This window comes from Microcaecilia unicolor, chromosome 9 (assembly GCF_901765095.1).
Source record: "Microcaecilia unicolor chromosome 9, aMicUni1.1, whole genome shotgun sequence".
NCBI classification, from domain to species: Eukaryota; Metazoa; Chordata; class Amphibia; order Gymnophiona; family Siphonopidae; genus Microcaecilia; species Microcaecilia unicolor.
The window spans coordinates 226,873,766-226,887,382 of record NC_044039.1 but is presented as its reverse complement, the minus strand read 5'-3'; the positions used below and the strand labels follow the sequence as shown (position 1 = coordinate 226,887,382).

Sequence of the window (13,617 nt, the reverse complement as noted above, 5' to 3'; positions counted from 1 at the left end):
ACCACTGGCGGAGTAAGGGGAGGTCATCTCCGATTCCCTCCACTGGTCAGTTCGGGCACATTTTCAAGACTTGGTCCTGAAAAAAAAGGGACCAAGTAAAGTCGGCCAAATGTTCATCAGGGACGCCCTTCTTTTTTCCATTATTGGCCGAGGACGCCCATCTCCTAAGCACACCCTAGTCCCGCCTTCGTTATACTGCTGACGCCCCCGTGAACTTTGGTCGTCCCTGCCACGGAAAGAGGGCGCCCAAAATGGCTTTCGATTATGCCAATTTGGCCGACCTTGCGAGAAGGATGCCCATCTCCTGATTTGTGTCGGAAGATGGGCGCCATTCTCTTTCGAAAATTCGCCTGATAGCTGTTTAAAAATTCTTTTTAAATGTTTGTCTGAGAACTATATATGCTTAGTTATAGGTGCCACTTCTTGAAAAACTTGATATCATGTTTTTAAATGTTTGTTTTATGATATCTGTGTTTTAATGGAAACCATGGAGGACATTGTGATATGTGGTTTAAAAAAGCTTTTACTAAGTAAGCAAAATAAATATATTCTGTGGTATACATCAGTGTTTCCCAAGTCCAGTCCTGGAGTATCCCTTGCCAGTCAGGTTTTCAGCATATCCACAATGAATACGCATGAACTTGATTTGCACACACTGTCAAGGTCTCTTAAGACTTAATATCTGTAAAGCCTTAATATCCTGAAGTATAACTTCGGCACATCAGCACATACCTGAAGCCTCTTTATTTTCTGAAATTTCCTTTATTGATTAAATATAGATAGTTTACTCACAGTCAGATGTTCAGAAGTTTATGCCCAAGCCAACAGAGACTCCGTAATTCTGAGAGCTGTATCAGTAGCTGGAGACAGAAGTCTGAAGAAAGGCAGCTTTATTGCAGAGGTGGGAAAATAGTAGGTAGTTCAGAGCTGGGTGGCTGGAATATGCAATATCTTATTAGAAACGAGTTTGTTACGAGGGGTTTAGCAGGACAAGTGCTGTCTGAAGCAAGATGCAGAATGCCTCGTGGAGAAGGAGAGGCCAAGAAGGGGCTTGCACAGACCCAGGGAGGAGGAGGTCAAGGGACCAAAAGGGACAGAGTCTGCCATCAGGTAGCAGGGGTGGTCCCAGAGGGCAGCCCTCAATTGGAGTGAAAGGTCATACCCAGCTGACCTCTCAGGACAGAGATAGTAAGAATGACCAGGAAATGATAGCAGGTAGACAAAAGGGCCAAGTTTGGCTGAGAAAGAGAAGATGTCATTGCAGGAGAATAGACTAATAGTAACAGACAAGCAAGGGTGACTGCATTATATGTGAGACTACATTACACACAACGCACTGCTCATATCTTTGCAGTGAGGGCTGCAGCAGTAAAAATCCTTAGAAGTGAGAATAACAGTAAAAGCATTAAACACATTTTAGGGCCACAAAATAAACTAGTGGAAGGCTGTTGGAGGACAGAAGTACATAAGTAATGCCACACTGGGAAAAGACCAAGGATCCATCGAGCCATCATCCTATCCACGACAGCGGCCAATCCAGGCCAAGGGCACCTGGCAAGCTTCCCAAACGTACAAACATGTTATTCCCGGAATTATGGATTTTTCCCAAGTCCATTTAGTAGTGGGTTATGGACTTGTCCTTTAGGAAACCGAACATACACTGCCTCCATTATAGGCACATCTCTTTCATATATATTCATGGAGGACATCCTGAAAACCTGACTGGCAAGGGGTACTCCAGGAGTGGACTTAGGAAATACTGTTGCATACTACTATAACGTGTTTTTCCACATTTAGTTAAATATCATTTGCTGCATTAATTATGGTTTCTTACTTTCTTTTGATTATTAGGACCAATATCCAGTCGGGGAAAGTAGACATTAGTGACTTGACCTGGGAGCAGAAAGAGAAAGTCCTGAGGTTACTTTTTGCCAAAATAAATGGAGTGAAAATGAGGTAAAGAGTATTACTTTTATAATAACTTCTGTGTGTAATGAACAATATAGATAGAGTGCAGTAAGAAAGGATGGGTAATTCTAGAAACATAGAAATATAGAAGATGAAAACCATCAGGTCAATATTCTGCTGCTGTAATATTCAGCGCCATTTTCTGGATACTGAGCTGTGATTAATATCAGGATACAGTGGTAAGTGTTATTATCCAGATAATCGCAATAGTCAAACCACTATAATTTTTCTTCAAGGACAAACAGGATAGCAAGTCTTAACAACATGGGGTGCACTTCACCAATGGAGCCCGGTGAAGGAATGCTTCTCCAGTGGATTCATTGAAAAGGGCTCACCATGCATACATATTACTTCCTGCCTGTTGCTATCCTGATGGACCACTTCAATTGTTGGCCTTTCCAAGGAGCTAGTTGATGGCATCACCAAAACTCGAAGACTAACTTTTCACATTTTTTCAGGTTTTGCTATTTTTTTCTTTTATTTTCTTTGAATCCTGTTGTGTACCAGTACACTAGTAGTGCCTTAGGTAGATTTCCTGCTGGCTTTAAGTTTTATTTCTTTTTTCTTTCACATTTGCCATCTTTAGACCTCCAGTGAGGGCGTAGGGCATGCTAGTCCGGTACTTTCAAAATTAAGTCAATTGATTTCACTGTGGCTGTAATTTTCAATTATATGTCCGGGGGGGGGGGGGGGGGGGGGAGGGGGCACAGAAGTTTTAAAAAGTGCACGCATCGACACAGTTGGTGTTTGCAGTATTTTGGGCCCTACCTTGAACCCTCCCAATGTAACTTGTCAAAGAAAGGACTTCAGGGTCAAGAGAAGCAGGATGAACAACTTTTTTTTACCTCTAAGCCCTGGCCATCAACATCACCATAGAGAGGAATTGGTTTCCATGGGTCCAAGGACTACATCATACATTGGGAATTCATTAGCACTGAGAATGCATCTATAACCCTTGACTGTAACATCAATTATCAATAGATCAATGCATTGGGATTCCACATACTCTGATTTCCACCCAAAGGAGGAAGATTCATCCTGGTCTTCATCGAACTAGAGGGCTCATGATAGAGTAGAGGGTAGAGGCCAGGGTGCATAAACATCAGATCTCATTGGAACACATTGTTGTGCATTGAGACACTGAGGTAGCAGGTGTCCTCAAAGCATCCCTGTTGGGAGGTCTGCTCATCTTCCTCAGTACCTGAGGAGATGTGACAGAACAATCCTCTGATATTCCCCAAGTGACTCAGAAGGACATGGCCATTCCTATTATACCCCCTGCACCTTTGTCAATGGCAGCCTTAAAAGAACAGCTCATGAAAAACTTTGATGAGAGGATGGAGTGATTCTTTGCTTGACATTCCACTGCAGATTTGATGATATCAGTGTCGGTGCATCAAGAGATCCGGCTAGTCCTCAAGACCCATACACTGCTACAGAAGAGATTTTAACACTGAAACCTCAAACGTCCCTGGATATGGTGTCTGCTTCACTGTTGTCCATCTCCAGTGCATCAGAGGAGGAATCTTCACCAAGACATCATAGATCCTCAGTGTCTTGACACCTCTCATGACGATGAGTGGAGATTGAGATAGGCAGAGTCATATACTTCTCCTGTAGAGTACTTTTTTTTTTTTTTAACTCTGAGCAGTTCTGGGATGCTATGAACCATAGATATTTGCAGAAGAAGAGGGTTCAACAAACTTACCATCAAATCTATCTCAATCACATGAAAGGAGAAAGTCCCCAACTGAGTTAGAGATGGAGGAGAAATCGAGGGCAGAAACACTGGACATCCTCCAATTCCTCAACAACTACCCACACCCCCTTCAAGGAAGTGCAACAGTGCCTGTTCATAGAATCTTCAAGGATGTACAGATCAGAATGTGGAAGACCCCTCCTCTCTGTACACCCTTTTAATGAGAAGGTTGACTGGATGTTCAGAGTTCAGAAGGCTGCAGGATTTGAGAAGCAGCAGATACCCTTCTCATTCCATAGTGCTTGAATTTGCTTTCAAAAGGGCACTCATCAGTGCCCCTGGGGAGAGATACTCAAACAATGGAATCTTTTTGGGAACAAATCTTTCAGAACACTATGGTAACCCCCCCCCCCCCCCAAAAAAAAAAATAGCTTCTTGTGAATCACTGTGCATAAAAATGGAGGGGTTTGTAGATATTGTCCCATAAAAAGAGGTCAAACAACTTCATGCACACCAGAGAAACAGAAGAATTGACTTACTGGGTTAGACCAGTAATCTGTTTTCAACAGTGGCCAAATCAGATCATGAGTACTAGATTCTAAAAAGTAGATGGTTTCCATGCTATCTACTCCCAGAGATAAACAGTGGTTTTCCCCAGGTCTACTTTAATAAACAATTATGGACATTTCCTCCAGGAATTTATCCAATTGGCTAGCAAATTGTATTTTTTTTCTCTTATGCCTACGCAGGCTTGACTCTTGAGGCTCATATCATTGCTCATAAATGTCAGAGCCATGGCTTCACCAGTGATACATTAGGAGGGCAAAGTTTGACCTGGTTTGGTCAGCCAGGTATGCTCCAGAGGTTGGGTCCAGCTCATTAAGGAAGTTTTCAATGTCGATGTTGTCCTGAGGTAGCGTGTTACGTAGGTTTACAATTTTTTCATTGAAATACTTGGCAAGTTTATCTGCAGGTGGGATGTCTGTATTTGTTGTAGTGACCAAGTTGGTATCTAGGAGTTTGTTCACAAGTTGGTATAGTTTCTTCGTGTTTTATCATTTTGATCGCTCTTCTTTGAACCTTTTCTAATTCTGCTATATCATTTTTGAGATACAGCTACCAGAACTCAATGTAATACTCAAGGTGCGGTCGCACCATGGAGCAATACAGAGGCATTATAGTATTTTCGGTCTTATTCACTATCCCTTTCCTAATAATTCCTTGCAACCTGTTTGCATTTTTGGCCGCTGCTGCACACTGAGCAGATTTCAGCATATTATCTACAACGACACCTAGATCTTTTTCTTGAGTGCTGATCCCCAAGGTGGACCCTAGCATCAGGTAACTATGATCCAGATTATTCTTTCCAATGGGCATCACCTTGCATTTGTCCACATTAAATTTCTTCTGCCATTTGGATGCTCAGTCTTCCAATTTCCTAAGGTCTTCTTGCAATATTTCACAGTCTGAATGTGTTGAAACAATCTTGAATAGTTTTGTGTCCTTTGCAAATTTAATCACCTCACTCATCGTTCTGATTTCCATATCATTTATAAATATGTTAAATAGCACCGGTTCCAGTACAGATCCCTGTGGCTGGAGGGCCATCAAGCAAGGATCAGACTTTCATCCACACAAAAATCCAGACCATGAAGTAACTTAAAACTGGAACTTTACTGCACTTTCAATTGATGAAGCTCAGGAACAGTGAACAACATAAGTCATACCAAACACCAACTTCTATATCAAATCAAGGAAGAACCTCTATTTGAAGAGATTACTTCCTTTGCCATGTCACAATTTTCAAGGATTATTTTCCTGGAGATCTAAACCTACACTTGGAAAATGACGCAGACACCAATGTCCACAACTGTCACGTCTGTGGCCGTGACCACCCTCATACTTACCCTGTTTCTGGGAGTCAGTGGCTGTGCTGGCTTCTGCTTGTCTCTGTGTCTGTCTCTGTCTTAGTTTCTCTCTGGCTCTGTGTGCTGATTGCCTTACTGGACCTCACCTGTGTGGGCTATGCCTCTTCCAAGATGGCTGCCGACTCCTCTTTGCTAGTATCCAAGATGGCTCCCGCTTGTCCTTCCTGTGGGCTGACTTCTCTGAGTGTCAAGCCTCTGTTTGGAGGCAAGGAGATTGCTGCAGCTGCGCCTCTGGTGTTGAAGGGCTTTATTAATCACTTAGAGACTGCAGCCCTTGCCTTTGCATTGCCAATGCCTCCGCAGTGCCTTAGGTCCCGAGGTTAGTGTGCTGTTTGCACAGTTAGCTTTCCTTGTCTTTTCTTGTGGGCTTCCAGCCCTTCTGCTTTGCAAGTTACTATCTTCTGTGGGCCTTGCCTTCTGGCCCTTCTGTGTTTATTGCTCTGTGGGCTTTCAGCCCTTCTGTGTTTATTGCTCTGTGGGTTTCCAGCCCTTCTGTGTTTATTGCTCTGTGGGCTTTCAGCCCTTCTGTGTTTATTGCTCTGTGGGTTTCCAGCCCTTCTGTGACCATTGCTTTGAACCTGCCTACTGCCGGAACCCGGACATTCCCTGCCTGTCTGCCTTGCTTTAGCCTAGGTACCCGGGAGCACCGCTGGATCCTGACTCCGGTTGTTCCTGTTGCTGGTTCCAGTTCTGGTGTTCCTGTAAGCCCTACCGGCTGCTCGAACCTGAGGGCTCAACCCTCGGGGAAAGGCAGCTAAGCGTAGGTGAAGCCTACTCCAGTGTGTTCCGGTCCGGTGCGATCCAGTCTCGAGTGTTCCAGTGCAGGACTCCAGTTCGGGGTTCCAGTCCAGCCTTGTCTCTTCTCTGCTCCGACGGTGATCTTGCCTGCCACTGCCGCTCCTCGGCCGTGGTCCAAGGACTCACGTACCCAGGGTTCCCGGGGAAGAAGCCTGACAGAATGCCAAGGTCCTCGAGAACACAACAGAATGCAAAGTCCATGAGTCCGGCAAGATCAGCCATCCAGGTTGGCTGCCTGCCCATGAGTTCGTTCCCTGTGGACAATCCGGGTGCAGTTTCTGATTTTGACTCTGATCTTTATGTCAGCCCAGTTTCTTTTTTGGGTCCTTTTATGATGCTTCGGGAGTACCGAGATAAACTTTTGTCTGATCCAGCCCTGAAGGATACTCCTGAAGCAGCAGCTGAAAGAAAGCGTCTCTGGTGGTGTCTGGTCCGCCATAGCCCAGTTTCTGACATGAATCCTGCTATCTTACTCTGTGAGTACCGCCTCAGACTTCTGGAGGAGCCAGCTCTGCGGGATACTCCTGAAGCTGAGGCCGAAAGAAGACGCCGGGGAATTCCTCCGCTCAGGTCTCCTCAGCAGAGCAGCCTGCGGTACCATAGCGGGTTAGTTCCTATTCGGGATTCCAGTCCACCGGCGCTGAGTCCAGTCCAAGGAGAGTTTCAAGCGGAGCCTTCGAATCCTGTTCGAGTGAAGCCGCCAGTTAAGCCTCTGAGTTCGTTCCGAGAGACGGTCCTGACCAGGTCTCTGAGGTCTGGCCGAGTGAGATGTCGGACCAAGCCTCTGATTCCAGTCCAAGTGGTGCCACCACCTAGGCGCCTGAGTCCAGTCCAGGGAGTGCTTCATACTGAGTCCCCGCTTCCAGTTCAAGTAACGCTTCCACTTAAGCCTCCGAGTCCAATCCGAGGGAAGCTTTCGATTGAGCCTCTGATTCCTGCTCGAGTGGCGCTCCGGGCCGAGCCTCCTGTCCTCCTTCAAGTGGCAAGCCCTTTGAAACCTCTGAGTCCAGTCCGAAGGGTGCTTCTGATGGAGTCTCCAAGGCCTGTGCAAGTGGCTCTTCGGGTCGAGCCTCTGGTTCTTGTCCAAGTGACCCGTCCAGTCAAGCCACTGAGTCCAGTTCGAGGGGGGCTTCTAATCAAGCCTCCGGTGCCAGTCCGAAGGGTGGTTCAGGTGGAGCCTCCGCTTCCAGTCCAGAGGGTACCTCCTATCAGGCTCCTAAGGCCAGTTCGAGTGGTGCTTCAGACCGAGCCTCAGTTAAAGTCCAGTTTGAGGGGCGCTCCCAGCCAAGCTCCTGAGTCCAGTTTGAGGGGTGCTGCCAGTCAAGCTTCTGATTCCAGTCCGGGTTCCAGTCCCGGTTCAACTCCTGTTCAGAATTCCTGTTCCAGTCAAGACTTTGATGCCAGTCCGGGTCCCAGTCCCGGTTCAGCTCCTGTTCAAAGTTCCAGTTCCAGCCAAGGTGCTGAGCCTGCTCCGAGTTCCAGTTCCAGCCAAGATGCTGAGTCTGTTCCAAGTTCCAGTTCCAGCCAAGATGCTGAGCCTGCTCCGAGCTCCAGTTCCAGCCAAGATGCTGAGTCCGTTCCAAGTTCCACTTCCAGCCAAGATGCTGAGCCTGCTCTGAGTTCCAGTTAAGCTCCTGACGCCCGCCCGGGTCCCAGTCCCGGTTTGCTTCTTGACTCTAGTCCGGGTCCCAGTCCCGGTTTGTTTCCTGAGTTCAGTCTGGGTTTCCTCAGAGAAGGGTTCCTTTTGAACGTGGTTCCTCTTGATGCATCCAAGTTCCTGAGTTGGCCCAGCGGTGATTGGAAGGAGCCTCCTGTTGACAAGTTCCGCTCCTGTCTGCCAGTTTTGAACTTCTTTGTGACTTCCAGTCCAGTGATCCATATCTGGGTTTTGAAACCCATCAGAAGGTTTCACCACAGTTACCCCTGGACACCTGAACTCCTCAGGGAGACCGAGAGGGGGGTCTTGAGGAGGGGGCACTGTCACATCTGTGGCCATGACCACCTTCATACTTACCCTGTTTCTGGGAGTCAGTGGCTGTGCTGGCTTCTGCTTGTCTCTGTCTTAGTTTCTCTCTGGCTCTGTGTGCTGATTGCCTTACTGGACCTCACCTGTGTGGGCTATGCGTCTTCCAAGATGGCTGCCGACTCCTCTTTGCTAGTATCCAAGATGGCTCCCGCTTGTCCTTCCTGTGGGCTGACTTCTCTGAGTGTCAAGCCTCTGTTTGGAGGCAAGGAGATTGCTGCAGCTGTGCCTCTGGTGTTGAAGGGCTTTATTAATCACTTAGAGACTGCAGCCCTTGCCTTTGCATTGCCAATGCCTCCGCAGTGCCTTAGGTCCCGAGGTTAGTGTGCTGTTTGCACAGTTAGCTTTCCTTGTCTTTTCTTGTGGACTTCCAGCCCTTCTGCTTTGCGAGTTACTATCTTCTGTGGGCCTTGCCTTCTGGCCCTTCTGTGTTTATTGCTCTGTGGGCTTTCATCCCTTCTGTGTTTATTGCTCTGTGGGTTTCCAGCCCTTCTGTGACCATTGCTTTGAACCTGCCTACTGCCGGAACTCGGACATTCCCTGCCTGTGTGCCTTGCTTTAGCCTAGGTACCTGGGAGCACCGCTGGATCCTGACTCCAGTTGTTCCTGTTGCTGGTTCCAGTTCTGGTTTTCCTGTAAGCTCTACCGGCTGCTCGAACCTGAGGGCTCAACCCTCGGGGAAAGGCAGCTAAGTGTAGGTGAAGCCTACTCCAGTGTGTTCCGGTCCGGTGCGATCCAGTCTCGAGTGTTCCAGTGCAGGACTCCAGTCCAGGGTTCCTGTCCAGCCTTGTCTCTTCTCTGCTCCGACGGTGATCTTGCCTGCCACTGCCGCTCCTCGGCCGTGGTTCAAGGACTCACATACCCAGGGTTCCTGGGGAAGAAGCCTGACAGAATGCCAAGGTCCTCGAGAACACGACAACAACTTCAAATCATTCCTGAAGGACTGCGAACTAACTACATTCTCCAAGGGTGCAAGTCATGAAAAAGGCTATATGTTAGACTTCATGGCTTCCTATTCTAATAGTTTGATTAGTTCATTCAAATGGAAGCCAAGTACCTTGGTCTGACCATTTCCAACTGGATTTCACCATTGATATCTGTGTGTCAAGCTTAACCAGACACAAGTCATCCAACCTCATCTCCACCAGAAGTAAAATCAACGAAGCTACTTTCTGGTCTGAGCTAACAGATTCCCTCATTACCAAATCTCCTACGCATGGTTTGATCGAATCCAGCTAGGACACCAAGGTGAAAGCCACACTAGACAAAATTGTTCCATTTACCACTAAAAAGGTCAAGACATCGAAATTCGCCATGGTTTACAGAGCAACTATCCATCCTAAAAAAGTAAGGTTGGTGCCTTGAAAAGCAATGGAGAAAGAACAAAGATACTACTGATAAATCCAAATGGAAGTCAGCTTTCCAATGCTACAAAAAGAAGGTACCTGACTCAAAACACCAATACTATAGCAGCCTAATAGATCAAGAAGATCTTGACAATAAAATAACTTTTTCTCCTTAGTTAAGACACTAGCTTCTACTAATAAGGATAAACATTCACAGGAATCATGTCCCACCACCACTTCGATCTAATATGTTAGCGTTTAACTTTCAAAAAGGAGACTATGAGAAAATGAGAAGAACGGTGTTAAAAAAAGAGTAACAGCTGTGAGGGTCAAAAATTTACATCAGGCATGGATGCTGTTCAAAAATACCATCCTGGAAACCCACTCCAAATATATTCCGTGTATTAAAAAAGGAGGGAGGAAGACCAAAAGACAGCCGGCATAGTTAAAAAGTGAAGTGAAGAAAGCTATTAGAGCTAAAGCAAAGTGCTGATTAGGAAGGCAAAGAGGGACTTTGAAAAAAAGATTGCGTTGGAGGCAAAAACACATAGTAAATTTTTTTTTAGATATATAAAAAGCAAGAAGCCAGCAAAAGAATCAGTTGGACCGCTAGATGACCGAGGGGTAAAAAAAAAAAGCCATAGCGGACAGATTAAATGAATTCTTTGCTTCGGTCTTCACAGAGGAAGATTTGGGAGAGATACCGGTGCCAGAAATGGTATTCAAAGCTGATGAGTAGGAGAAACTGAATGAAATCTCTATAAGCTTAGATGATGTAAGGGGCAATTTGACAAATTGAAGAGTAGCAAATCTCCTAGATCGGATGGTATTCATCCCAGAGTACTGATAGAATTGAAAAATGAACTGGCGGAACTATGTACCGAAAGGTTGGAGGGTAGTCCACATAATGCCGATATTTAAAAAAGGTTACAGAGGGGATCTGGGAAATTATAGACCGGTGAGCCTGACATCAGTGCTGGACAGAATGGTAGAGACTATTATAAAGAACAAACTTACAGAGCATATTCAAAAGCATGGATTAATGAGACAAAGCCAACATGGATTTAGTGAAGGGAAATCTTGCCTCATCAGTCTATTACATTTTCTTTGAAGGGGTGAACAAACATGTGGATAAAGGCAAGCCGGTTGATATTGTGTACCTGGATTTTCAAAAGACGTTTGACAAAGTACCTCATGAAAGACTCCAGAAGAAATTGGACAGTCATAGGATAGGAGGTAGTGTCCTATTGTGGATTAAAAACTGGTTAAAGGATAGAAAAGAGAGAGTAGGGTTAAATGGTCAGTATTCTCAGTGGGGAAGGGTAGATAGTGGGGTTCCTCAGGAGTTTGTGCTGGGACCACTGCTTTTTAATATATTTATAAATGATCTAGAGATGGGAGTAGCTAGTGAGGTAATTAAATTTGCTGATGACACAAAGTTATTCAAGGTTGTTAAATCACGAGAGCATTGTGAAAAATTAAGAGAGGACCTTACTAGACTGGGAGACTGGGCGTCTAAATGGTAGATGGTGTTTAATGTGAGCAAGTGCAAAGTGATGCATGTGGGAAAGAGGAACTCAAACTATAGCTACGTAATGCAAGGTTCCTCGTTAGGAGTCACCGACCAAGAAGGGATCTTGGCGTTGTTGTTGATGATGTGTTGAAATCATCTACTCAGTGTGGGTGGCAGCTAAGAAAGGAAATAGAATGTTAGGTATTATTAGGAAAGGAAAGGAAAACAAAAGTGAGGATGTTATAATGCTTTTGTATTGCTCCATGGTGCGACCGCACCTCAAATATTGTGTTCAATTCTGGCCACCGCATCTAAAAAGATATAGTGAAATTAGAAAAGTTATGGAGAAGGCGACGAAAATGATAAAGGGGATGGGATGACTTCCCTATGAGGAAAGGCTGAAGCATCTAGGGCTCTTCAGCTTGGAGAAGAGACTGCCGAGGCGAGATATGATAGAGGTCTTTAAAATAATGAGTGGACTGGAACGGGTAGAGGTGAATCATTTGTTTACTCTTTCCAAAAATACTAGGACTAGGGGACATGCGATGAAGCTACAAAGTAGTAAATGTAATACGAATTGGAGAAAAATTTTCTTCACTCAATGTGTAATTAAACTCTGGAATTTGTTGCCAGAGAATGTGGTAAAAGCGGTTAGCTTAGCGGAGTTTTAAAAGGGTCTGGACAGCTTCCTAAAGGAAAAGTCCATAGACCATTATTAAATTGACTTGGGGAAAATCCACTACTTATTTCTGGGATAAGCAGCATAAAATGTAGAGCTTTTTTGGGATCTTGCCAGGTATTTGTGGCCTGGATTGGCCACTATTGTAAACAGGATGCTGGGCTTGATGGACCTTTGGTCTGTCCCTGTGTAGCAGTATTTATTTATTTATTTGTTACATTTGTACCCCGCGCTTTGTACTTATGACCTAGCTGATCATTTCACCAACAAGATCCACCAAATTAGGTCTGAACTATCTAAAGCTACACCAGCAAAGGAAAATAGTTCAACCTGTAGCTCAACCTTAATTGCCAGAGATCCTATAACCCAAGGGCTCAAAACTGACCAAAACTACGAATCTCTTCAACCACTAACAGTTGAGGATGTGAGATTAACGCTGTTGAAATGCTCCCCAGACAGCTGCTCCCTGGATCAATGCCCAGAACACCTACTGAAATCCATCCCTATGGAAGCAGTAAACTGGTTACTCGATAATCCCAATGAGCTGTTAACAACTGGATCTCTTCTTCCTGATATGGGCAAAATTGCTCTCACTCCACTACTGAAGGGATCTGGGCGAGATATAACATCGCCTGCAAACTACTCTCCAGTGGCAAGCATACCCCTTTTTTACAAAAGTATTAAGTAGAGAGGTGTGGTAGCCGTGTTAGTCCACTTTTAAAGGTAATCAATAGAAATAAAACAAAATAAAACATGAAAAAGAAAATAAGATGAAACTTTTTTTATTGGACATAACTTAGTACATTTCTTGATTAGAAACCTACATTAGTAAACATCTCTCTGTATATCTGGAAATTTTTTCTATTTTACACTGGCCACAATTTGGCTTCAGATCATCACATAGTACAGAAATATTGCTATATATGTCAAACAACACCTATGAAAAGTTGACCAAGTAATTCTCCAATTCGATATATCGGAGGCGTTCGATGCGGTTGACCACACATTGCTACTGAAACACCTGGATCAGAGGAATAACAGGGACTGTGCTCAAATGTTTCAGCGAATTCCTTTCAAATTGAAGCTATTACCACCTTTCCAACTTCTGGTCTCCTAACTGCGGGGTCCTGCAGGGATCTCCCCTCTCACTTATCCTGTTCAATCTCTTTATGTCATTCCTTGCCTCAGTGGCGTTCCTAGGGGGGCTGACACCCTAGGCGGATCGCCGATGCGCCCCCCCCCCCCGTGCAGCGCGACCCCCCCCGGCGAAAGAACCCCCCTGGGTGCACGCTGCTGGGGGGGGTGCCGCGCGCCGGTCAGCTTCGTTCGTTTCCATGCTCCCTCTGCCCCAGTTCAAAACTCTGCTGCCCGTCTCATCTTCCGCCAGGGTCGCTTTACTCATACTACCCCTCTCCTCAAGACTCTTCACTGGCTCCCTATCCGTTTTCGCATCCTGTTCAAACTTCTTCTACTAACCTATAAATGTACTCACTCTGCTGCTCCCCAGTATCTCTCCACACTCGTCCTTCCCTACACCCCTTCCCGTGCACTCCGCTCCATGGATAAATCCTTCTTATCTGTTCCCTTCTCCACTACTGCCAACTCCAGACTTCGCGCCTTCTGTCTCGCTGCACCCTACGCCTGGAATAAACTTCCTGAGCCC

The 13,617-nt window shown here is 45.5% G+C and overlaps 1 protein-coding gene across 1 annotated transcript in view; it reads left to right on the top strand.

The window, feature by feature from the left end:
• The window catches only part of BBOF1 (basal body orientation factor 1), a 181,350-nt gene that overhangs the window by 130,079 nt on the left and 37,654 nt on the right, over positions 1-13,617 (top strand). Inside the window, exon 9 of the mRNA XM_030214596.1 lies at positions 1,852-1,956. Within this exon, the coding sequence (XP_030070456.1) occupies positions 1,852-1,956 (105 nt within the window). The remainder of the gene's footprint in view (positions 1-1,851; positions 1,957-13,617) is intronic.